Source organism: Pimephales promelas, chromosome 1 (assembly GCF_988280905.1).
Source record: "Pimephales promelas chromosome 1, fPimPro1.hap1.1, whole genome shotgun sequence".
NCBI classification, from domain to species: Eukaryota; Metazoa; Chordata; class Actinopteri; order Cypriniformes; family Leuciscidae; genus Pimephales; species Pimephales promelas.
The window spans coordinates 12,225,897-12,250,364 of record NC_142769.1 but is presented as its reverse complement, the minus strand read 5'-3'; the positions used below and the strand labels follow the sequence as shown (position 1 = coordinate 12,250,364).

The 24,468-nt window shown below is 38.6% G+C and overlaps 1 protein-coding gene across 1 annotated transcript; it reads left to right on the top strand.

Annotated features, from left to right (window-relative positions):
• The first annotated feature begins 8,107 nt into the window (after window positions 1-8,107).
• On the top strand, window positions 8,108-15,480 carry LOC148998352 (zinc finger BED domain-containing protein 4-like). The gene is made up of 4 exons (XM_089131910.1): window positions 8,108-8,440; window positions 11,940-13,000; window positions 13,093-13,409; window positions 15,122-15,480. Exons 1-4 carry the CDS (start codon window positions 8,108-8,110, stop codon window positions 15,478-15,480), a joined length of 2,070 nt encoding a protein of 689 aa, XP_088988036.1.
• Window positions 15,481-24,468: the final 8,988 nt, after the last annotated feature.

Genomic DNA, 24,468 nt, shown 5'->3' with positions numbered 1-24,468 from the left:
CCCGTCGGTGTAAGTAAGTAAGTAAGTAAGTAAGTAAGTAAAGGTTTATTTCTATAGGTTCGGGAGGTTATGAAGGCATGGATGACTTTTTCCAGATCATTATATGACAGAACAGACTTGAGTTTGGAAGAAACTTAGTTGATAGAAACTGGTCTTTACAACAGATGATATGTTTTTCCAGATTAAGATGGGAGTCAAAAATAACACCCAAGTTACGTGCATGGGATTTAACATAGGGTGCAAGGGGACCAAGGTCAGCAGGATGGCAGATTTGGATTTTGGGGGGCCAAAGACAATAACTTCAGTTTTGTTGTCGTTTAACTGAAGAAAATTGTTAGCCATCCAGATTTTAAGTTCTTTCAGACAATCTAAAAGAGGCTGCATGGAATTACTGGATTTAAGTGGAATATATAGTTGGGAATCATCAGCATAAAAGTGAAATGAGATATTGAATTTTCTGATGATGTTGCCCAGGGGGAGCATGTAAAGGCAGAAGAATAGATCCCTGGGGAACACGAAAAGACACAGGGGCAGGGGGTGAAGAGTATTGGCCTATGGATACTGAAAAAGATTTTTGAAGGAGATAGTAGTAAAACCAGTTTAAAGTACCCTTGATGCCAACCCACTGTTCAAGACGCTCTAGAAGTATACCATGATCTACAGTGTCAAATGCGGCGCTAAGATCTAGCAGGACCAGAATGGCATTATCACCTGAGTCGAGAGTGAGCAAAGGATCATTTGTCACTTTTAACAGGGCTGTCTCAGTACTATGGCCGGTTTTCAAACCCAGATTGAAATGGCTCTAGGATCTCTGTGGAATTGAGGTACGAAAGCAGCTGCGTTAGCACCACCTTCTCTAAAACTTTTGAAATGAACGACAGTTTGGATATGGGCCGGAAATTATTATGATTTTTTGTATCAAGGTTATGTTTCTTTAGCATAGGCTGGACAACCGCATGCTTGAAACAAGAAGGAACAATGCCAGTGGCAAGGCTGGAGTTAATAATGGATTGAATAGAGGGACCAACAGCTTCAAAAGCATCTTTAATAACCTGTGAGGGAATAGGATCGAGTGGGGTTGTAGATGGTTTCATGTGTTTTACAATGTCCCATAGGTCAGGATAGGACACTGCGTTGAATTGGTCAAACGTAACTGTGGTAAAGTGAGGTGGTTGGGTGTCAGATACGAAAGAAGTGAACTGTGCTCTGATGTGCTCAATTTTCACAGTAAAAAACTTCAAAAACTCTTCACAGTTCTTGATGGATGCCTCAATCTCTGGAGAGACTTGGGGGTTAACTATTGAGTTTATGGTATTAAATAAAATCCTAGGGCGATGGGAATGTTTGGTTATAATGTCAGAGAAATGCTTAGCCCTGGCTTTTGTACGTGGGGGAAAACGTCCAATGTTGTCAAATGGCAACCGGATTCGCCCATACATGTTCAACCAAGAGTCCGTTTGTTGCTAAATCATAAATCAGATGTAGGCTATACAATACCAAATGTCCAGCAATCTATTTGAATAGCACATTGTGTTTAATTTGTTGTCTAATTGGATCTAATCCCAGACAGCAAACTGACATTGAATCAACGTGGAAACGACGTCTCTCATGACATTGAAACAACGTTGATTTTGCTCATCGAATTAACGTTGAACCAATGTCAGACGCGGCATTCTTCAAAGCTAAATGAAAATCGAAAATTGGTTTGCTTTCATAACGTTGAAACAACGCGTTGATTTGAAGTTGATTTTCCGTTAGTTTTGAAGAATGACACATCTGACGTTGGTTCAACGTTAATTCGATGAGCAAAACAATGTCAGATCAACGTTGTTTCAATGTCATATTTCCACGTTGATTCAATGTCAGTTTGCTATCTGGGATGTGTTGGTGCCAAGAATTTTCACGTGAAGAAATAGATGTATCCAATTTGTTTTGTCATCGCAAGTGTTGTTGGTCCAGTGGGAGAACTTTAGACTGGCATGCGTGAGATTGTGGTTGCGAATCGACACTTGTGTAGCTATTTTTTTTCCCCATCATTATAACCGATTATGTTTATCAGTGGTTGTCAAGCAGGGACATGTTTGAGTGCATTTTACTTTGAGATTTCGCCGCAACAGATCAAGCGTGTGAAGATGTTTATTGTGACGCAAGAGAACACTTTATCAGCACCACAGATCGAGTCAATGAGCACTTTGATCACTTGATTAAAAAAACAACACATTTTAGCGTGCTATATCGCCTCTTATTTAACAAATAAATGCTCTGCTAGGTAACCGGATATTTATTTGTATTGGTACATCCGTGCCGCGAGATGCATAAAAGCGCTGGGACAACATCGACCCTGGCAAAAAGTGGTGGGGAAATTTGCAAATAATAATTTAAATAATACTTAATAAAAGGTGTTTTGTTTTTTGTTTTGCTTAAACGGCAGTCCCCCCCCCCCCCCCCCAGGAAAAAATACATACTATGGTAGTCAATGGGGAATGAGATCTGCTTTATTAAAACATTCTTCCAAATATCTTCCTTTTTGTTCAGCAGAACAAATAAACACATAGAGGTTTGGAACAATATGAGGGTGAGTAAATACTGACAGAATTTTCATTTTTGGGTGAACTAACCCTTTAAGCCAGGATTAGGCCTTAGTTCCATTAAGACATTTAAGTAGCTTTCATAGATGTATTTGTATCTGACATATTTTTGTGGCAAGTGGTTTTAAGTTATAACAGCTCAAAAATAACACAAAGTAGTTATTATACAGTTTTATAAATGTACACTAAATGTTATATTATTTTATTTATTTGCTAGATTTATGAATGTCAATAACTGTGAAACAGTTATTTTCCATACTCCAACTCATGGGGGTTGTGGAAATGTTGCCAGGATGTGTGTATAACAACATTATCTGAGAGGCTTTGTGATTGCAAAGATGTCATGGGTGTATTGTGAACATCATGTTTTCAGACAGGAAAATTGAAGGAAGAGAAATAATAGTGTACAGATGATAAATACTGAAAATGATTTTCAGGACAAATGCACACGTACACCTTTCCACCTGTTCACTGTGCTGGTGCCTGACCTGTAAAACTTTTTTTGATGTTGAGGACTACTAACTTCCAACAAAGTTTATGTTGTCAAAATACTAATCCTACCTATGGAATCGATAGAGTGATGCTTGTCTTATCAGGCAAAAGTAAAAATGAAAGGGGCATATAATATCCTTGACTGAGAACAGGGCAGATTTCAGTACCAAACCTTTTGAAACACCTGCTTTTCCTGCACGACCTGAGCAGAGCAGAGAAGAGAACGACTGATGGAGAGAGGGAGGCAGTCAGTTTGTGGGGGATATAAAGCAGATCGTTATCGGCCAGAGAAAAGATGACAGTTCCATTACCTTTGAGAGGAAAGAAGCCGGTTTGATCCAGCACAAAAGTGACATTTCCCTCTTTCTTCTTTACAGGCAGTTCATCAGCTCCACCGAGTGTCAGTTCTTCATACTGCAGTAGACATGTTGACATCAACCCTTGTCTCCAGGTAATAACAGGTCAGAGATATTTAGATAAATAATACCCCCTCAACAGAGCATTGTTCAGAAAGAAACAAATCAGATTTGATTCTTCAGGGTCAGTGTCAGCCACTGCTTGTCTGAATGGGCAAAATATGAGTCCAAACATAGACCTCTATTTGCACTGAATTAATAATAAATTATAAATGTGTTCAGCATTCTGCAAAAAAAATTATTTTTTCTTTTTTTTTGTAGATTATTTTAAGTCATAAAGTGAGCAGGGTATATTAAACATGGATTCGGAAGGTATGTATTTTATGATATTAGAGGGGAAAACGGTCTTAGAGCCCTCCCTAGTTCTACAGCGCCCCACAAATTTACAATATGGATCTGTGGTGAAGAATGGAACACCAGTGCATTCTCATAGATTCATTTGATTTCTGGCTGCCCCGCTTATTTTCACGTGACCTTACGTAAACCTCGCTACAGAACAAGACACTCTCAGTCCTTTTCAGTTATGTGTTTGCATCAGATCAGTAATGTCTGTTTCTCCTCTTCTGTTGTGTTTGTTTTGTTTGTTCTGAGAATAAACGTTACTTTGTTCTCCTCACTGGAATTCCTAACTTACAATATTCTAAAACAACATTCGGACGCAATAAATACATCAAGGCAATACTAAGATGTAGGGCTGGGTATTGAGACAAATTTCACAATTCGATTCGATTTCGATTCACAAGCTTGCAATTCGATTCGATTTCGATTACGATTCGATTCGATTCAATATTGATTATTTTGGATATCAGTTACAATAAATGGCCATTTTTCTCAAGGGAATCAAATCTTTTAAATGCTGTAAACTATGGGAGTCTAGTTGTAGCCTATAGACTTCATTAGCCTAATATGAAGGTAATAATGAACTGTTTTGTGGCTATACAAACACTTAAATTACACTTTTATTTATTTTTATAATAAGATTATATGAATAAACATTTAAATGGTGGCTGTCATAAAACTTGCCAGATTTATTCAAATATGCATTAAATATTGAACATTAAGATTATAATGTATATGTAATATGGTGTATATATTTAGCAAAATGCTCATCTCTGGAGTTATTTTTTTCTAGCTGACTAACGAGTTTATGTGGGTTTTCTGAGGTAAATATGACGATACATGACATTGATTACAAGCTGTTTAACTGACGTCTTTCCTTGGTTGAAATGCTGATAGAGCGAATCAATGTGACATGATACGGATTGATAAGTTGTACTCTAACTTTTAACACAATTTTAGAATCTCATTCATGTTTGTTTCGCGCTGTAACTGGTACTATTAAGCCGGAAGAGAGATCAGCGCTGCTGCTTCTCTTGAGCTGCGCTAGAGCGATCTCACGCCACAGCGCCAAAACACTATTTATGTTTTTGAATTTCTAAAGAAAATGGACGTAATTTGAAAATTGAGACTTTGCTTCATATCAGTAGTAACAAAGGACAAAGATTATTGCGATTTTTTGCATGCGCGTAGCCGTGATACAATGTCCCATTAATTCAAATAAAACAGGATGACTAATCGATTCTTGAGATTTAAGAATCGATATCGGTTCGTAAAAATGAGAATCAATTAATATCGAGAAATCGATATTTATTAGCCAGCCCTACTAAGATGGCATTCTTTGTGTTTATCGTGTGTACTAAAGTATGTCAATCAGGACATTAGAATTCTACCAAAAGTGTGCCTGATGTGTTCAGCAAATAGAATATAAAGCTTACAAGATGTTTATCATAAACTAGCGCTAAGACCCAGAATCTGCCCCACCTAAATTTATGGCCAGGAGCCGCTACTGGTTGGTGTCCCAAAAGACAGTTAGGATAGTCTTTAAATCGAAAGTGTAAACATACATGACTGGTTCACATGATTCATAATGTTCTTATTTTCTGCTAAGCAAATTTTGCTGAACCAATCATACCATTGCACTAAGGCCAAGATAAAAAAGTGCAGTCGTACATCTGTCCTTTCCCAGATAAACAGTAATTCTGAGGCACTCAAAAGGAAAATAAATATAAAAAGCCTTTATTTAAACTTGGCTATCCATTAAAAACATATGCCAACATGTTTCGGCCACATTGGCCTTCTTCAGGGCAAATTCAAAATGGCAGTCAGTAGACTGCAAGCTATAAATCTGCATGTAGTCACATGACCTAAAGTCACAGGTGCTCATCTGCACATATCACCTGACAAAGAGCAATAGGAACAACTTACTTGAGATAAGACAAATCACATTTACATATCAGGATAGTTTAAAATATCAATATAAATGGATACATATAACAAGAGGTTACTTTATATCAGTGTTTCCCAACCGGGGGTACGTGTACCCCTAGGGGTACGTGAGCAGTCCCCAGGGGGTACGTGGGATGATTCTCAAAAGACTATAAAAAAAAATTTAAACCATGACTATTCTCAAAACATTATAGAATATAATTATATAATATACAAATATATATTATATAACATTATAATCATGTTATTATAAATATAAGTTTTGTGTCCAGCCTCTCACGGGGATTTCGGATGCCCCAACGCCTGTGATGAGACGACTCAATGCCTGTGATGAGACGACTCAACGCCTGCGATATGTTATGGCGCCGTTTGATTCATAAACAATATTTATATTTAATATTTATATTTAAACAATATGAATGTAAGCCAGAGGAGAACTGGCCCCCGACTGAGCCTGGGTTCTCCCAAGGTTTTTTCTCCATCCAATCTGATGGAGTTTGGTTCCTTGCCACTGTCGCCTTGCTTTTGGCTTGCTTTGAGCTTGCTCAGTTGGGGTTATTTATTTAGTGTTTAGCAATGTTGTTGATCTGTGTTGTGCTACTTACATGTTATCACTGTGAAGCTGCTTTGATACAATCTGTATTGTGAAAAGCGCTATATAAATAAATGTGACTTGACTTGACTTGACTTATTATATGATTACCCTATCTTTCCCGCCAAATGTGCTTGTCCGTGGAAGCGCACTGTGTGGCCGCGCAGTAGTGACCATAGCAACAGGCAGAGAGGCTAGCTTTGAGTAGTAGAATATAGCTAACTATGGATCAATGGCTAAAAAAACGCGCCGTTCCAAGCAGCAGCAATGCTAGCGGCAGCTCAAGTGAACCCATGGAAAAAAGAAAAAAAAAAGCTGATAAGTACCGTCAATTTCATGAACAATATGTTGTTTTCGGTTTCACGTCGACACCAACTGAACCGCCTCAGCCGCTGTGTTTCCTCTGCGGGAATGTGCTTTCTAATAATAGCATGAAACCAGCCCATTTACAACGACACCTAAGTACCAAGCATCCTTCCTGTGTCGGTAAGACAGCAGAGTTTTTTCAAAGAAAACTATCAGAGTTTAAGGGAAGTCAAGAAAAATTAAAGAAAGCGACTGCAGTGTCAACCAAAGCATTGGAGGCCTCATATGCTGTGTCGCTACTTGTGGCTAAATCTAAAAAGCCATTTACTGTTGCCGAGGAGCTAATTTTGCCTGCTGCTGTAATTCTTGCAGAAACGATGATTGATAAAAAAGCAGCTGATGCACTGAAAACGGTACCATTGTCCAATAACACAGTGTGCCGTAGGATTGATGACATGGCCGTTGATATTGTTGATCAAGTAGTGGAAAAGTTAAAACTTTCCGGTCCATTCGCGCTGCAATTGGACGTTGGACGAGTCAACAGATGTTAGTGGGGAAGCGCAGCTGATTGCGTTTGTGCGATACAGAGACATTTCTGAAATTAACAAGCACATTCTATTCTGCAAGAAGCTAACGGGGAGCACCACCGGTAAAGATGTGTTTCACGTTATCGACACCTTTTTCTCAGAGAACAAACTGGATTGGAAGTCCTGTATTTACGTGTGCACGGATGGTGCAGCATCAATGACTGGGAGGGTGAAAGGGTTAATCGCGCAGATTAAGAAAGTAAACTCCGACGTTCAGTGGAATCACTGCATCATCCACAGAGAGGCACTGGCCAGTAAGAGAATGAGTCCAGAGTTACATGAAGTTTTGAATGACGCAGTGAAAGTGATAAACTTTGTTGAATCGCGGCCTCTGAATCACAGGCTGTTTGAAAGGCTCTGTCAGGACAGTGGCTACTGCTTCACACCGACGTACTTTGGCTTTCGAAAGGGAAAGCACTACAGAGGCTTTTGGAGCTGCGCAACAAAGTAAGCGCTTTTCTGGCAGAACACTCACATCCCCTTGTTGTTAAGTTGGAAAACACAGACTGGGTAGCCCGCCTTGCATATCTTGCTGATTTTTTTAGCAAACTGAACAACCTGAATTTAACTTTACAGGGTAAAGACACACACATCTTAAGCATGTATGACAAAGTGTGTGGATTCATGAAGAAGATAAAACTGTGGGAGAGTAAATGTGAAGATGGGGACACTAGTTGTTTCCAGCAGCTCAACAGCTATCTTTCTGCAGGTGATGTTGACAGAGCTTCTATAGTGTAATTAGTAAGCACACATTTATCCAAACTCAATAGTGAGTTCAACTCCTACTTCCCTGATATTGAAAGCAAGTCTGCCAAACTTGACTGGGTCTGTAATCCTTTCATGACTGAAAGTACTGAGAACAACATTCCCACCAGACTACAGGAAAATCTGCTGGATGTGTCCTCAGACCGTGGACTGAAGATGAGGTCCTCAGAAACAAACCTGTCACAGTTCTGGTGTGATGTGGAGAAGGAATATCCTGATTTGGGGAAACATGCACTGAAGGAACTTCTGCCATTTGGATCTACATATTTATGTGAAGTGACATTTTCATCCATGGCCGTAATTAAGTCCAAGCACAGGAACAGACTCAACTTGGAGAAAAGCCTGATAGCCGCTGTTGCCACACTGCCCCCAAGACTGAACAAGCTTATGAGTGAGAGACAGGGTCAAGTTTCTCATTGATTAGTAAGTCCTTTTGTGCCATACACAGGTCAAAACTTATTTAGAGTAGGCTGCTACTATGTACAAGTTTTCTTGCTATCGTAATCTGCGTTAGCTTCGTTCTGTAATAGAGCATTTTGTTCCTATGCTACAGTATGGAATTCAAATACATTCGTGACTTTTAAATCTTTTCTCAAAACATTTTATTTTAGGATTGCATTAGAAGGATTATTTTAGAACTTGATTATTAATTTTATTGGTTTATTTTTGTATTTAAAGTTTGTAAATAAATAAAAATATTATTATTATTATTATTAATCTTTGTTTTTGTATAATTGGTCTTAACATGTGAAGAAGTGAAAAGGTCATACAAATATTGAACAAAAACAAGTATTATATTATAAGAGTTATAGGAAGTAAAAATATCATTATTTACAGAAAAATTCAGGTATCACCTAAAATTTACACCAAATCTAAAAATCACCGATCACATGCGCTTGTGGGGGTACTTCAGGCAGGATAAAATGTTTTGGGGGTACAGTACCCAAAAAAGGTTGGGAACCACTGCTTTATATGACAAATACAGAAAAAAGAAAGAAATACAGAAAAAAAATTAATATGTACAGTCTCAGATGTTAAATACCTTTACAATTTCTATATTTTACCTCTTTTCACATCAAGATGCAATTTTAAATATCTATATAGACTGATACATAAAGCAAAACATTAACTTATGCATATAGCCTGTTATAAGAAAGGAGAAAAATCCAATTCCAAGTTTAGACCTGGGTATTGATTAGCTTTTAAAGTGTAAATCCAAAAAGATTCTCTTTGCAAAAGTTTTTTGAGTCTATCTCCCCCTCTTGGTGATATTTTAACATGTTCTATCCCAAAGATTTTTAAAGTATCGCTACTTCCGTGGTTCGCCTCTCTATAATGTAGAGCCATAGGATACTGGTAGTTGCTTGTTCTTATCGCATATTTATGCTCTGCTAATCTTTCTTTAAGTTTACGCTTAGTTCTTCTTATATAAAAACAACCACAAGGACATTCAAGTCTGTAGACAACGAATGAGGTATTACAATTAATAAATGAATGTATACTGTATTCGCGTTTTGATGTCACACAATGATTACAGTTTCCACACTTATAATTACCTCTTTTTTTGCCTAGCCAGGTTTTATTCTCTACAGGAGGCATATAGCTTTTCACAAGACTATCTTTTAGAGTAGGAGCTCATTTAAAGGTGATAGTAGGTACCTCCGGCAGTATATCTCTCAACACGGTATCACTTTTTATTATGTCCCAATTCTTCTTGATAATTTGCTTTATCTTATTATCTTGACTACTGTATTGTGTAACAAAATAAACTTGGTTTGGCTCTTGTTGTCGCCTCTTTTTTAGAACCAACAGCTGTTCTCTACCAAATTCTTTTACTCTATTATAGGCTCTATAGAGTCTTATGTTTATACCCTCTTTTCTTAAACCTTTGAACCATGTCTTGATCATTTTTTTCAAAAACATCTTTAGAATCACATATGCGTTTAATCCTTTGAAATTGGCCAAAAGGAATATTCTCTATTAACCAAGGTGGGTGGTAGCTTTCTGCCCTCAGTATAGTATTCCAATCAGTGGGTTTTTTAAACACGGACGTATGTAATTCACCTTTGTCATCTTTTGAAATCTCCAGATCTAAGAAATGAATTTTTGTTAATGAGAACTCGAGACTCAACTTCAAATTAGGATTAGTGTTATTAAGATATGCATGAAACTGTAGCAACTCTTGCTGTGACCCAGATCAAAAGAATGCTTAAAGAATTTGTTTTGGAACAAGAAAACATTGTTAGTTAGTGTCCATTCTGTGAGTTTCAGGATAAACTCTGCTGGGGGCATCTGTTCTGGAGGTCTCTTCTCTAGATAATGCATCAGTGCCTTTAAGCCTTCTTTGTGATCAATGTTTGTATATAATGACTCAACGTCCATCGTCACTAAAAAGGCAGTGCCAATATTATTCATTTCTTTGATCTTATTTAACACAAATGTACTGTCTTGGATAAAGGAGGGCAAGTCTATTACAAATTGCTTAATATGAAAATCAACAAACTTGGATGCCGGTTCAGTCACTGACCCATTGGCACTTATGATTGGCCTTCCTGGTGGATTCTCCAAGTTCTTGTGTATTTTCGGAAGCATGTAAAAAAAAGCAGAGGTGGAAGTAACGGATTACAACTACTCAGATTACTGTAATTAAGTAGTTTTTTCATGTACTTGTACTTTTATGAGTACATTTTTAAGTCTGTAATTTTCCTTGTACTTGAGTACAAATTAAGTTAAGTAATGTACTGCGCTACTTTAAAAATCACATTCGTTACTAAGTACTTGTACAATTTGAATTAAATAATTATTCAAATCTTTGACCAGCATTTGGGTATCCAATAGAAATAGCTGATCGTGGGCGGGCCAATAAAAACACTTGTATGGACCGCGAAAAAAGCCCGGTTTCTGGAGAGCTATTCATCTCGCACGCACGTCATTCATCATCAGTGTTTAATTGAGTGTTATAAAAGTTAATGGACATGGAGATTCAAGACACTGAAGAAATACCAGTTGACGAGTGTCCATGGCCGCACCTCTCATACAGAGGAAGGAAAGGAGACAGCGTGCAAATGCAATGCAAACTTTGTTTGCCATCTGTGATGATTTCGGCATACAAGACTTCAGCCTCTAATCTAAAAAAACACATTATGGTAAGGAGACTTATATCTATATTTATGTGATCGGTTTTTAATGTTTGGTAGACCTCATGATAATTTGACTAAAACATCACTTGAAACATGAGCTTCAGCGTTAGGCACATGACCTAAAATAAATGTTTGGCATTGTAAACTGGCGCTCAAAGTTAGATTGTAATTTGTATGTCATTGTCAATTCATTGTTTTATTCCTATTGAATCCGCGTTTAGAAACAGTCTAATAAAGGCTCATTCATAAAACAGTCTCTTTCAACCCACTTTTTCTGTGTTACCCAGGTGAGAAGCACAGACCGTTTAAGATTTAGCATTGTAAAGTGGCACTAAAAGTTACATTTTATGTCGTTGTCAACAAATTGTTTTATTCATATTGAATCCGTGTTTTAAGCTTATAAATAAACGCTAGGCTATAATAATGACTCTTTCATAAAAACAGTCTCTTGCCGCGACCCACTGGCGTAACAGTGTAACTGCACTGATTGACAGTCTGTCTTCTAGATTGCGCATGTGTCAGTGCTAAATGCTGATAACTTTTGAAATATTAGTAGGGTACTTTTGGAAAGCTTTATTGTTGTCCAGTCAGATTTTTTTTTAATATAAAGAAAATAACCCAACAAGCTTATTTATGCTGCATTATAATTCATTAATATTAGACCATTTTTATAACCTGATTTCCATAAAAATTATATGAAGAAATAAATAATATGAAATAATATACAATTTCCTAGTTTGTATAATTCCTCTACTTCATATTTTCAGCGGAAACATCCATCAAAGATTGATCACTACGATGACATTGTGACAGCAGCAGCACGTAGTCAGCGCAAGACCACAGCCACACCAAACAAGCTCTCATCAAGTAAGCAAGTCAAGTTACCAGATGTGATGTTGGCAGCCGCAAGCAAACGTGTCCCTCAAACAACTGTAGACAAGCTTATCATCAATTTTATATGTGAAAGTGTACAACCATTTACAGTGGTAGAACAGCCAGCTTTCAAAGAATTAATTACCACACTGCAACCTCAAGCCAAAGTCATTTCCAGATCCACCGTCCGTACCAGAATCTGTGATGCTGCTGATGATATGAAGAAGACTTTGATTGCAGAATTGGGTAAAGCCAAATTTGTTGCAACCACCACAGATTGTTGGTCAGCTCATCAGAAAAGTTACCTTGGTGTAACTTGCCACTGGATTGATGAGGAGACCTTAGAAAGAAGATCTGCAGCACTAGCATGCAAAAGATTAAGGGGGTCTCACACATTTGACGTGATTGCTGGTGCTCTTGATGATGTCCATTGTCAATACAAGATTAGAGACAAAGTTGTAAGGACCACAACCGATAGTGGATCCAACTTCCTCAAAGCTTTCCATGTGTTTGGAATGCAGAAAGATGCAGAGGTAGATGACGATGAAGACATGGATGCGCTTGTCGAAGGTGACTATATTGAGTTTCATGATGCAAGCACAATCCTTGATGAAGACTCTGGTATGGAATATCAACTACCCCCTCATCAACGATGTGCATGTCACTTGCTGAATCTTGTGGCTACAACTGATGCTTCACTTGCAGAGGGCATGAATGACACCTACAAGAGGCTTTTCCGTGCAACATTCGCAAAATGCCAGGCCATTTGGAAAAAAACTGGGCGATCTCATTTGGCCAGTGAAGTGGTAGAGGACAAGTGTGGGCTACAGATCATTCGCCCAAATGCAACACGGTGGAATTCCACCTGTCTTGCCACTGAAAGAATCATACGCATCATTGATGAGAAAGGTGAAGATTCCATTAGGGGTGTATGTGACGAACTCAAGGTGAAAATGTGAGTAATATTAGTTACTGTGTATGTGGTCTTTCCCTATAGTCATGATGTGGCTTAGTTGTTCGTCATAATAAACATGTTTTATCCTCCAGGTTGAGCCCTGCAGAAGTTGCATTCCTCCGGGAGTATAGCATCACCATGAAGCCACTGATGAAAGCTTCGAACATCCTCCAGTCCGAGTCCAGTGTTTACATGGGATGGCTGCTGCCAGTAATCCACCAGCTTCTATCCAAACTCAACAGGCTAGAGACATCAAGCAAGACCTGCACACCACTCATCAGAGCCCTCCAAAATGGCCTGCATAAGCGTTTTGGAGAGATGATGGAGAATCCAGAATTGGCTGCTGCTGCAGTCCTCTTACCCAAGTTCAAGACCTCCTGGACTGACAAAGCAGATGTCATAGAAGCTGGTAATTTCAAATTTATATTAGGGATGTCCCGATACCACTTTTTCACTTCCGATACCGATACCGATGCCACAGTTTTGGCTTTTGCCGATACCGATATTAATCCAATATTTTTATTTTATTTTTAAACTAATAAAAAATATAGCAATTTTCTCAATTAGCTCCTTAAAATATACCTCCAGTATATAGTTCACATCCCACCCTTTATTCAAACACTATATATATATATATAAAAGAAAATGCAGGTACTTCAGTACTTAAAGCTAGCTAGCTACCAACAGGTTTAAAGTTAAAACAATTTAAACAGCAGTGTTCTACATTTTAAATAGCAGTACAGTTTTTTTTAAAGCAAGTAGAATTTCTATAACTGTGTGTTAAACTGATTATCACTCTTGTGTGTGTTAAACACAATCTACTTAATACAGACAGCTTCATTATAAAGATAAACAACAAATCCCCAAAATATATGATCATAATCTATGACAACAAATGCTGTTATAAACTAGATTAGTGAATAATACATATTGCTCTTTGTATTGTTGTAAAATACATTCATGAAAAACAATATAACAAAAATGAAAAAAATAATTATTTTATATATAGCCAAGTAATTATTTTATATATTTTTTATGTACTAAAAAATTGAGACATTAAATGTATAGCACAGCTATTTAATGAGGCAGCAACATTAATAATTATTAATGTTAATAAGCTTTAATTACGTCACTGCGTCTGCATTATGATATGAATGACTCCAACACAGTGCGGCACAAAGCGCTTATGCACATTCCGAGGGCAGAATGATGCGCTTAAAACCACGTGGAGTTACAGCACGCAGCCGACGAGTATGCACCCTATGCTACGCGTCGAGTCCGCTTTGAAAAGTTAAAAGCACAAAGGAAATACATATTGATGGACAGTGTATTAAACAGTATCTATCTATACAATAGTTTATTGAGCCTTTTCTTTAAACAGTTTTAAATTTCAGTTACTATGCGCGTGAAGAACAATAGTGCTCTGACTCTGGTGAGGTGATCTAACTGACAGCGTCCGACACCTGGTAGGAAGTAACACGATAGTTACAGGAATAAAGTCCAGCAAGATTGTTTTATGCGAAAACATAGACCTTTATCTACAGATAAAGTATAATAGTATTAACATTGAATCATCTTGAGGATAGTTTCATCATTGACTGTAACCGAACGCGACGCGCTGTTTGAGTGCTGAATGGAGAATGACTGACAGCCGCGGCCCGCGAGAGGGAAAAGTTTATGTGATCTTGAATTTAATGACTTAAATATTAATTTCTCTCTCACATAATGGCTTCAGAACTCACATAATGGCTTCAGAACACTTATAATAGAGTGCACGAAAACGTTATGGTACTTTAGAATGTTTTTGTGCCTTCTGTGGGGCTTAACAATAACATAATAGTATACGCACAATATCGGATTTGGATCGGCCTCGTCTGATCGATACCCGATCCCGCAAAAATGGCTGGATCGGAGCCGATACCGATCCTGAGTATCGGATCGGGACATCCCTAATTTATATGATCTCATTTGTGTTTATAACTGCACTTCTGTATAAGCATGTAAAATGTTGTTATTATAGTATACTTTTTTTGTGATTTAGATACTTTTTTGTGATTTAGATAATTTAAGTGTGGTTTACAAAAATGCTCCCAAACTGAAATAGTTGTTTTCAAATTACAGCCTTGACATACTTGAAACGACATCTTGAAAGTGAAACTTCAGAGAATGAGGGTGACCTTCAAAGAGAGTCATCTGATGACGATGATTTCTTCTCGAGACCACTCTCCAAAGTGTTGCAAAGTCCACCTGAGCTTGATGGTTACCTTGCATGTGCCTTGGACAACATGGAGCTGCTTCACTCCTTCCCAGCCATCAAGAAGCTGTCTCTGAAGTTAAACACAGCTCTGCCTGCCTCCGCTGCATGTGAACGGCTTTTTAGCTGTGCTGGTCTACTTTTCACATCCAAACGAAGCCGGATAGACTCTGTGAACTTTGAAAATCAGCTTCTGCTGAAACTGAACAAAAGGTTCAGAAAGTGAAATGTGATGTTCTAGAGTTTAAGGCCTCTACCCAGTTGTTGGTAAAAACTTTTCACTTCAAACCATTTATACATGTTTAAAAATCATTTAACATTCTTTAAACAGACAAAATGCATGTAGCCTACTATGTGTTTATTCTTATAAAACACAAATTGCCTGTGTTTGATCCGTTCATATTTATGATTTGATTCAATGGATTTGATGTTTTTTTTTTTTCAATAAATATCACAGGCTAAAAAGTAATTAGTACTTGAGTAGTTTTTGAGAGGGGTACTTTGTACTTTTACTTAAAGGAACACTCCGACTTTTTGGGACTTTAGCCTATTCACCTTACCCCCCAGAGTTAGATAAGTCCATACATACCTTTTTCATCTCCGTGCGTGCTATAAGTCTGTTTGACGCACCCACCGCTAGCCTAGCTTAGCACAAAGACTGGATGTGAATGGTTGCAGCTTTCATACTGATCCAAATGAGTGGCAAAATAACGCAAACGTTTTCCTATTTACATGTTGTGGTTTGTATAGTCACAGAGTGTGCAAATATCAAGGCCATATGAGACACAGACATCTTTTGACCGTATAAATACTATATTTTCTGAAGGGGAAGCACTGCTACTTGGGCAGAGTGATAACAATCACCTGAGACGCACCGTGACGAGGAGCAGAGAGTTCGCTTCGCTCAGCGTTGGAATAAAGAGGCAGCAATTACTAACGTTAGATAGAAAAGCATAGTTTATCATGGGTGTTTGCTTTATTGTATGAGCTGTGACAATAAACAGGGGAGACCAGGTAATACAGTACCATGTTTCATTGATTTCCAACCAAAAACGCACCCAGATTTATAAATATCACATGAATAAATAATTATTATTACAGGAATCAATATATTTTAAATGCAATTTATTAGCTGAACCAAATGTAGGCTATTTAGCCTATATAATATACAGTATTGCATTACTATAGGATAGAATAAGGGGAAAGTAATAGCACAAATTGTTTTTGCACAATGAACTCACAGCCTATCGTACCCTTTTGCACGCTCAAGTTCGTTATTTCCATGGTTATTTCAAATTTAGGCTAGGCGCGCAGCGCGCAGGGTGCAAGTTCAACGCGGTGAACGCGCTCGTTTTTTTTTTCCCAAGCGCGTCCGCACCGCATCAAGATAAAAACATATTCATACCCTAATCATATAATAGTCTCACTAACGTTACATTAGATCTGGCTAAAGGCACTGTTACAGTAGGTCATCTAAAAACATAACGGAACACTTACCTCAGCCGCAGGTGATCCACTGTCCTGTCTGTGCTATCGATGGGATGGCCGTATCCTTCAGCACATTATGGTCCGTGTGGCAAATTCCATTTTTTCAAAATAGTCGTCCTCATTGAAATATACCGAGCAAACATAATGTCCCTTGATAATCTTAGGTGTGTTTGGATAAATATCCAGAGTAAGTTAGCCATTTCTTCATCCAGTCAGCGTTTTTAGTTGGAATTCTGTGAAACATGGTTACCTCCCCTGTTTACAGTCGCAGCTATTTACAATAGAGCGAAAACCCATGACTCTAAACTACGCTTTTACTATTTATAAATTGCTGACTCTATTACCCAAACACCGAGCGAACTCTCCGCTCCTCACCACTGCGTGTCTCCGGTGATGCGGTTATTACGCCGTCAAAGTAGCAGTGCTTCGCCTTCAGAGAATAGTTCCCAGGTTTTATACGGTTAAAAGATGTCTGTGTCTCATTTGACTTTGTTATTTGTACATTATGTGACTATACAAATCACAACATGTAAATAGGAAAACGTTTGCGTTATTTTGCCACTCATTTGGATCAGTATGAAAGCTGCAACCAGTCACATCGAGTCTTTGTGCTAAGCTAGGCTAGCGGTGGGTGCGTCAAACAGACTTATAGCACGCACGGAGATGAAAAAGGTATGTATGGACTTATCTAACTCTGGGGGGTAAGGTGAATAGGCTAAAGTCCCAAAAAGTCGGAGTGTTCCTTTAAGTACATTTTTAACACCAGTACTTTTGCTTGTAATTGAGTATTATTTTAGCAACTACTTGTACTTGTACTTGAGTACAAATTTTCAGTACTCTTTCCACCTCTGAAAAAAAGTCTTGGGCATTTACATTGTAGGAAATCATGTTCTTTTTTAGAAATCCAGTCTTCACTTTTTGCATGTTCAAGCATCTCCTCTAGTTCACTCTTAATTTGTTCTATTGGATTAGATGGTAAAGGCTGATAGTACTCACGGTTATCCAGTTGCCGCATAGCCTCGGTGATATACTGATCTCTGCCCCACACTACCACGGCTCCTCCTTTGTCTGCTCTTTTGATGACAATTTCGTTGTTAGTTGACAGACATTTTAATGCTTCTTTTTCATCCCTTGACAGGTTGTAATTCTGTTGAGTTTTCTTATCAGGTGTGAAGAGTTTATTCACATCATATGTAACTTTTGTAGAAAAAGTATTCAGAGTAGCATTGTTTATATAAGGCATAAACGTAGACTTGGGCCTAAAGTGTGTCTCTTGGGAGTGAACAGCTGTTTCACTATAGTTGGTATGATGCCACACTTTTAGCTGAAGGTTACGGTAAAATTTAAATAAGTCCACTTTACTTTGGAACTCCTTAGTTGGATTTGTAGGTGCAAAGGTAAGGCCTTTTGATAGAACTGAAATCTGGCTGTTTGAAAGTGATATACCAGAGATATTGATTACTTCTTGTTTATCTTCCTCATGCTCCTGCCTTTTGGATGGATTGCCTCGTCTTCGTCCTCGTCTGGTCTTACGCCTCTTCGTCTCAGTACTCTGTTGTCCTTTTTTGGTCTGGTGCCTAAAAAATCACCAGGAGGAAGGCTATCTTTTTCAGAGTGGTCATCATCGCTACTTGGCAGTTGAAATGATACAGTTGTCCATTGTATCTGTGCATTTCGATTATGTACTTGCCTCCACATGTAAACTTTCTCTCTCTTTTAGTCTGATTGATCTCTCTTGAATTTTGCTAGTTTCTCTTGTTTGATGTGTCGCTGTAATTTATCTAGTCCTTCTTTAATCTCTTTTTCAAAAGGTAGTCCTTGGTCTTTATATTTTGTAGAGATCTCCTTTTTCTGCCTTTTTAGTGACGATGGACGTTGAGTCATTATATACAAACATTGATCACAAAGAAGGCTTAAAGCAGCGCTCAGTAAGACTGGGAACTTCTTTGCTGTTTTCTCGCAGGTTTCTCTCTCGAGCTCCCCCTACAGTTTCGGATATATATATACATGAGAAAACTGTCGTAAACTCGTTGTCAACTCCCCCCGCCCCCGCCCATCTCGTTCAGGCCATGTGCATTTGTTTTCAGAGAAGCCGGCAAACAAACGGAGCCATCGTCCACTGAGGTATGTATGATTCTCAGAACAATATTATTCAAATGTTGAGATAGTGTATATTTGTATTGTGTTACCAAACGTAATCGGTAACATTATGGTGAAAAACAATACTATAAGAAATATTTCCGCTATTTATTTATCTTTAGTTTAGCCTACAGCTATAGCTACTTAGATTATGCATTATCAAAATAAATGTTACGTTACATTCTTCTATCATTTTTCTGGTGATCTGAGTTGTCCATCATAACGATTGACCAAAGAAAGTCAAACACGTAGCCTAGTTTGTTTATTTATTTTGCAATAATACGTGTACTATGGTAAGGCTATAATTTTTTCGTTCTTACCGTTTCGTTTGAAATTTCATAACAACATTGATTCATTATTTGATATTGCAGGGTTTAACTTCAACTGCCTTGTCCGAGTTTGCAGCAAAGGCAATAGGTTCTATTGTAAAACCCAAAACTCCCAGGAGGAGATATCAGACATGGGGGAAAGGCGCAAGATCTAAGGATCTTGACCAGGATAACCAGACGAGGATGGAGTTGCAGGAGCGGCGCATGGCTGAAATGAAGGTTGGTTTATTACCAGACAATAAAGTAATAATTCAGATTCAGTACATTTTGCAAATAAAAATGTTACATTAAAAAGACATTTTTTTTTAGGAAAAACTTCAGCATCTAGAGATTGGACAAAAAGAAAAATTGCTAGAAAAGATTTTAAACAGGACCCCAGGAATTTTTTTTGATGTAATATCATTAATGGAGGTACCCCCACATCCGGATCCAGTCCCAGACCCAGCGGCTCTCCACTGGTGCACTTGCCAAAATTGCAGGGAGATGGACACAGATGTTGAAAGAGTGTGCTGTCGCCAATCCCCACAACATTGCATTAGTCAGATGGCATACATGCAATATTATATTTTGGACGAAGGTGTGTTGCGGCTGGCCCGAGCTGCATGGAATGACATTTTTGCACTTTCGGACAACCCGGAGCCTGGACTCGAGCAGAGACAATTTCGACATGCGGCCTATAGACAGTTTGTCTTGTGGCTGTCACGGATCCATCTGCGTCAGCACCAGACACCTTCACTCCGCCCACTCGTTCCAGCTCTCCAGCATTCTAATCACTGTCACCTGCCCGCTTCAATCACCGTCCCAATCATCCTCCCCTTATAAACTCACTCCTCACAGTCACTCACCGTCTGGTCTCGTCGACACATCGGCTACAGACTCCCGCTACGCTACTGCCTACTACCAAGGAATACTTACCCGCTTCATTCAGCCCCGTCTGCCTCTCATCCGCTCCTGGTCCCCGGTCTTCCTCCGGTCATCCGTCCGCTGCCTCCGCTCACCTACTTCCAGCCCTGCTAAAGATAGAAATCCATTATCAGACTGTTTCCCGCTCCTGAACCGAACTTTATCCATTACATACTTACCAGCTGTCTGTCATACCACCTGTCTCAATAAACCTGGTTATACTCATCCATCTGTGTCCTTCTAGTCTGTGACAGTGGCAGCATGGTCGCCTGGGTGTGGGCAATAGGGTTGTTATTGCAAGTTGCTGTGTGTGGAAGATCAGGGACACATTTCCTGATCCAAGGGCCCACTACACTGGCTACAGGGTGCGCCGCTTAGAATAAATATAATAGTGTGCATTGATTATATTGACGTTATTGTAAATAGTTATCTTTTCAACCATGTTAAATAAATATGTTTGCGTCAACTTTGTTGTGTTTCAAATATTAAATTACACACTTTTTTTTATAAAATATATTTATTATAATAAATTCCAAGAATCAAAAATATAATTTCCAGTGCTGCATGACATATTTTCTTCTATAAATTTCTGTATAGAAGATTGCAGTTCCGTTATCCTTTAGTCTTGTGGGTTTTCGGACACTATGTTTCCTCTCGCTATGTGTCCTCTTACAAGTTCGTGAGTGGGTGGTGGCTGTACTGTAGCAAGGAGACCCAGCCGTCTTGGGTCGTCAGGCCTAATTGACACATTTCTGGGAAGGCCGGTACCACTTCTCAACCTCCTGGACAGAATGGCTCTCTGTATGTCTGGGATGTAGAATATTGTTTTTTTTCCTTCACTGTGTACACCCCCCAAGTCTTTGATTTTTTATTGTACGACCGCCGATACCTGAAGATAAAATAAGCCTTTAATATGAATTATTTATAAAAAAGATTGATATCAAAAGACAGCTTTAATATATATATATTAGGGGTGGCACGGTTCACGAAACCGACGGTTCGGTTTGTATCACGGTTTTCGGTTCTGTACGGTTCTTGTTATTTTTTTCTTTTAATCTTTAACACTTCAGAAATGTACTTCATCATGTGATATATAGCTTAATTATCCACACTTTAGGATACAGTATAAAAAAAATTATATTCATGCAATCATGCACAAACTGAATTTGACTCTTTGACTTTAAGCACATTTTGGGACTATCTCAGAGGAAAGCTAGGTGAGATTTTGACACAGCAAGAGAGAAGAAATTGACATGCTTTTCGTTTATTTGGCAAAAAAAGGAGAATGTGTATCACTATCTCTACAAGAACTTGTGCATTTTTATCACACAAATCTTATTTACACAAAGAAATTAACTTGCATTTATGAACTGACAACTTTTGTAGCTCTTACAAAAATTCTATCTTTTAAAAGAAAAAAAGAGGAACTACACTGTCTTTTATGAATAAGTCAATATACATGAAACCTCATTGCCTATAATTAGGCTATAGAAATAGCAAAGGCCATAAACATAAAGTGAAAAGTTCAACCTCAACACAAAAAACAGTATCAACAATGCTTCTATTCCCAAAAAGTGAGGGTACCTTTTTTCAGTTTAAATTAAAGTGCAGGATTTGGAAACATTTGACTGAAGCTCTTATCTAAACATAAAGTGCCACTGTAACGTTATATTAAAATACCATAACATGAAATCAAAAATGTCCCCACACACCGGACTTATAGACTTATAGGACGCTGGCGCATTCTCCAACTCCCTCATCTCTCCCACTTGCCATTTCTCCGCGTGCCGTGACCTGCAGCGCTCCATACTCCACTTTTACTGGCTTGTTTACTAACTTGAACCGGCGCTGCACAGAGCGATCGGTAATGACATCAAATACCGCGAAAGTGAGTGACGGAGCCGTCGTTCCCGCTCTAGTGTGATGTTATTCACCGGTCGCTCTGTGCAGCGCCGGTCCAAGTCGAACAAGCTTATGTCGCGCGAAAAGAAAACACACGTCACATACGGGCACGAGGTTACATTGCGCATGCGTCGAACCGTGAGACGCACAGACGCTCCGAACCGAGACAAGCGAACCGAACGGTTCGGGTGTTTTTTCATGTACCGTGCCACCCCTAATATATATATATATATATATATATATACGGTATATATATATATATGCATGTACGTATATAATTTACAACTTACATCTTGTGTCCCTCTCGATTGCGTGCTGGCAGCCGTCGGTTATGCTTGTTGTAGTCTATAGCCGCGCAAGCAAAGTCCGGGTCTTGTAAACAAAAGGCGTGTAAGACATGCGCTTTGCGGCATACATTAAAATGTGGTTCTGGAACAGGGACGTGCACAGGAATTTTGAGGGGCAGTTGCTCTGACCTGAAAAAAGGGCACCCCCCCCCCCCATCTCTGCAAAATGTCAGAGATGAGACAAATGAGCAAAAGAGTTCCTCATATTGTTGTTTATTGTTTTTTTATTATTATTATTATTTATTTATTTATTTGAAAAGAAATAATCTGGATTGAATGGAAAAACTCGAAAAAATAAAAAACGCTTAGATTTCGGGAAAAAATACAATCCTTTTTTGCCAATCCTGACCTCCCCCTGGGGCCCTAAGCAAAATTCTGCTATGGGGCCCTCTACCTGATCTGTGATGCCGTGAGCCATGTAAACCATTTGCCATTGCCACTCAAGTCAATACCGCCCAATAACAAACAGTCAAAGAATAAGTACAACAATATAGAACAGAATGAGGTTCAAACAAATAATATTTACTGAATAAAGCATTTTTATAGAATGTTAAGATAACAAGTGAATATTAACGTAAACATAAATAAGAAGAAAATAATAAAGTACAACCCTGAACTTTGGCTTTTGGGATTAATTTTGATTCACTCTACAGCCTGGGTATTTTTTGGAATCAGTAGCCTATGATTTTTATTTATTTTTTTTTATGCATGTTGAAGCAAATCTTGATTTATTGTTATTTACTGAGGGATTTGCATTCATATTGACCAGAATATCCAGCTAATCATAATTTTAAATTCAATAGCCTATAAATCAATAGTCAATCAATGTCAAATTGCCAATACATTGGTTTCTATCTTGCATAATTAGTGCAGTCGTTTAGAGTTTTTAACTACACTGAGACTAGATAATCAGTGTCTTTATAATGTGTACTTTGATTGGGAGTGCCATCATTCACGTATTGTACAGTATTTCTGGTCTCCACATTTCTGCTTGAAAAATGCGAGTTTCATTTCGTGCACGCGCATATGAACGCAACACACGCGACGCGGTTATGTTTTCCGAGCTGTAGTAAACAAACACTGTTGTTGCATTTTTTTTTTTTGTTTATAAAAAACAAAACGTAATAAATAATGGTATTTTACTCTCACTTTTGTCAGGCAAAAAGTGATGCAAGAGATGCACTGCCTGCCCAGATAGGTTAGCAAGACCAAAAACCTTCAAACTTTGCTGACATCAAACTAGAGAGGAGAGAACACAAGTTTACCTGACTGCTGTTCCCGCAATTCACTCTCATGTTTTTCTTCTTCCTCTTTTCGTGACGAGAAGGATAGTTTCGCTTCATTTTGTCATGGACTTCGTACACATTAATTAGCGCGCGACACGAGATGGAGGCGCGGCCTGAGTAATTTGCGGTGCCTTACCATACACACCGGTCGCGTGCAGTCTATGGTCGCGTGCGGCACTGCAGCCACGTAAACAGTTTGACTTTCCCTTTCAGTGCCCGAATGGAAGTGAATGAGGCTTTGCGATTTTTATATTATTTTTTTGTCTAGGCCTGCGTGAAATTCTACATCCATTGTACGATTTTTTTTTTCCTCGGAAGGGCAACCTGAGTCGAGAAGGGCATATGGGCAGTTGCCCGGGCAACCTGAGCAACCCCCCTGTGCACGTCCCTGTTCTGGAAGCTTTCCAGGTCTGATGTGGTCCTGTGTGGGAAATAGCCAAAAAGATAAAAGAAAAAAATATGAATAACCATCCAATCTGCTCATAAAATAAGGAAATTTTGAATGTAGATGCTTACCTGAAGTTTATGAACTTCTTGACCTGTGTCAACCACCTTTTCTCCAGTACGATGGCAGTTAGTGTCTGGTGAGCTGCAGAACCTGCATTCACACCACATCATTGGGAGTAAATGACTGCATCCTTACAGGGCAATATCTCCTAAATATTCGCTGTCAGTTTGATATTACCTGAAATGATCCAGGGCTTATTCTCAATGCCCTCTTCAAGAGGTTCATGCTCGCAAAAGCCACTTGCCCACGAATGCTCGTTGCATACATGGTGTAGCACACCAACCCACATCAACTGTACAAAAGTAATACAAA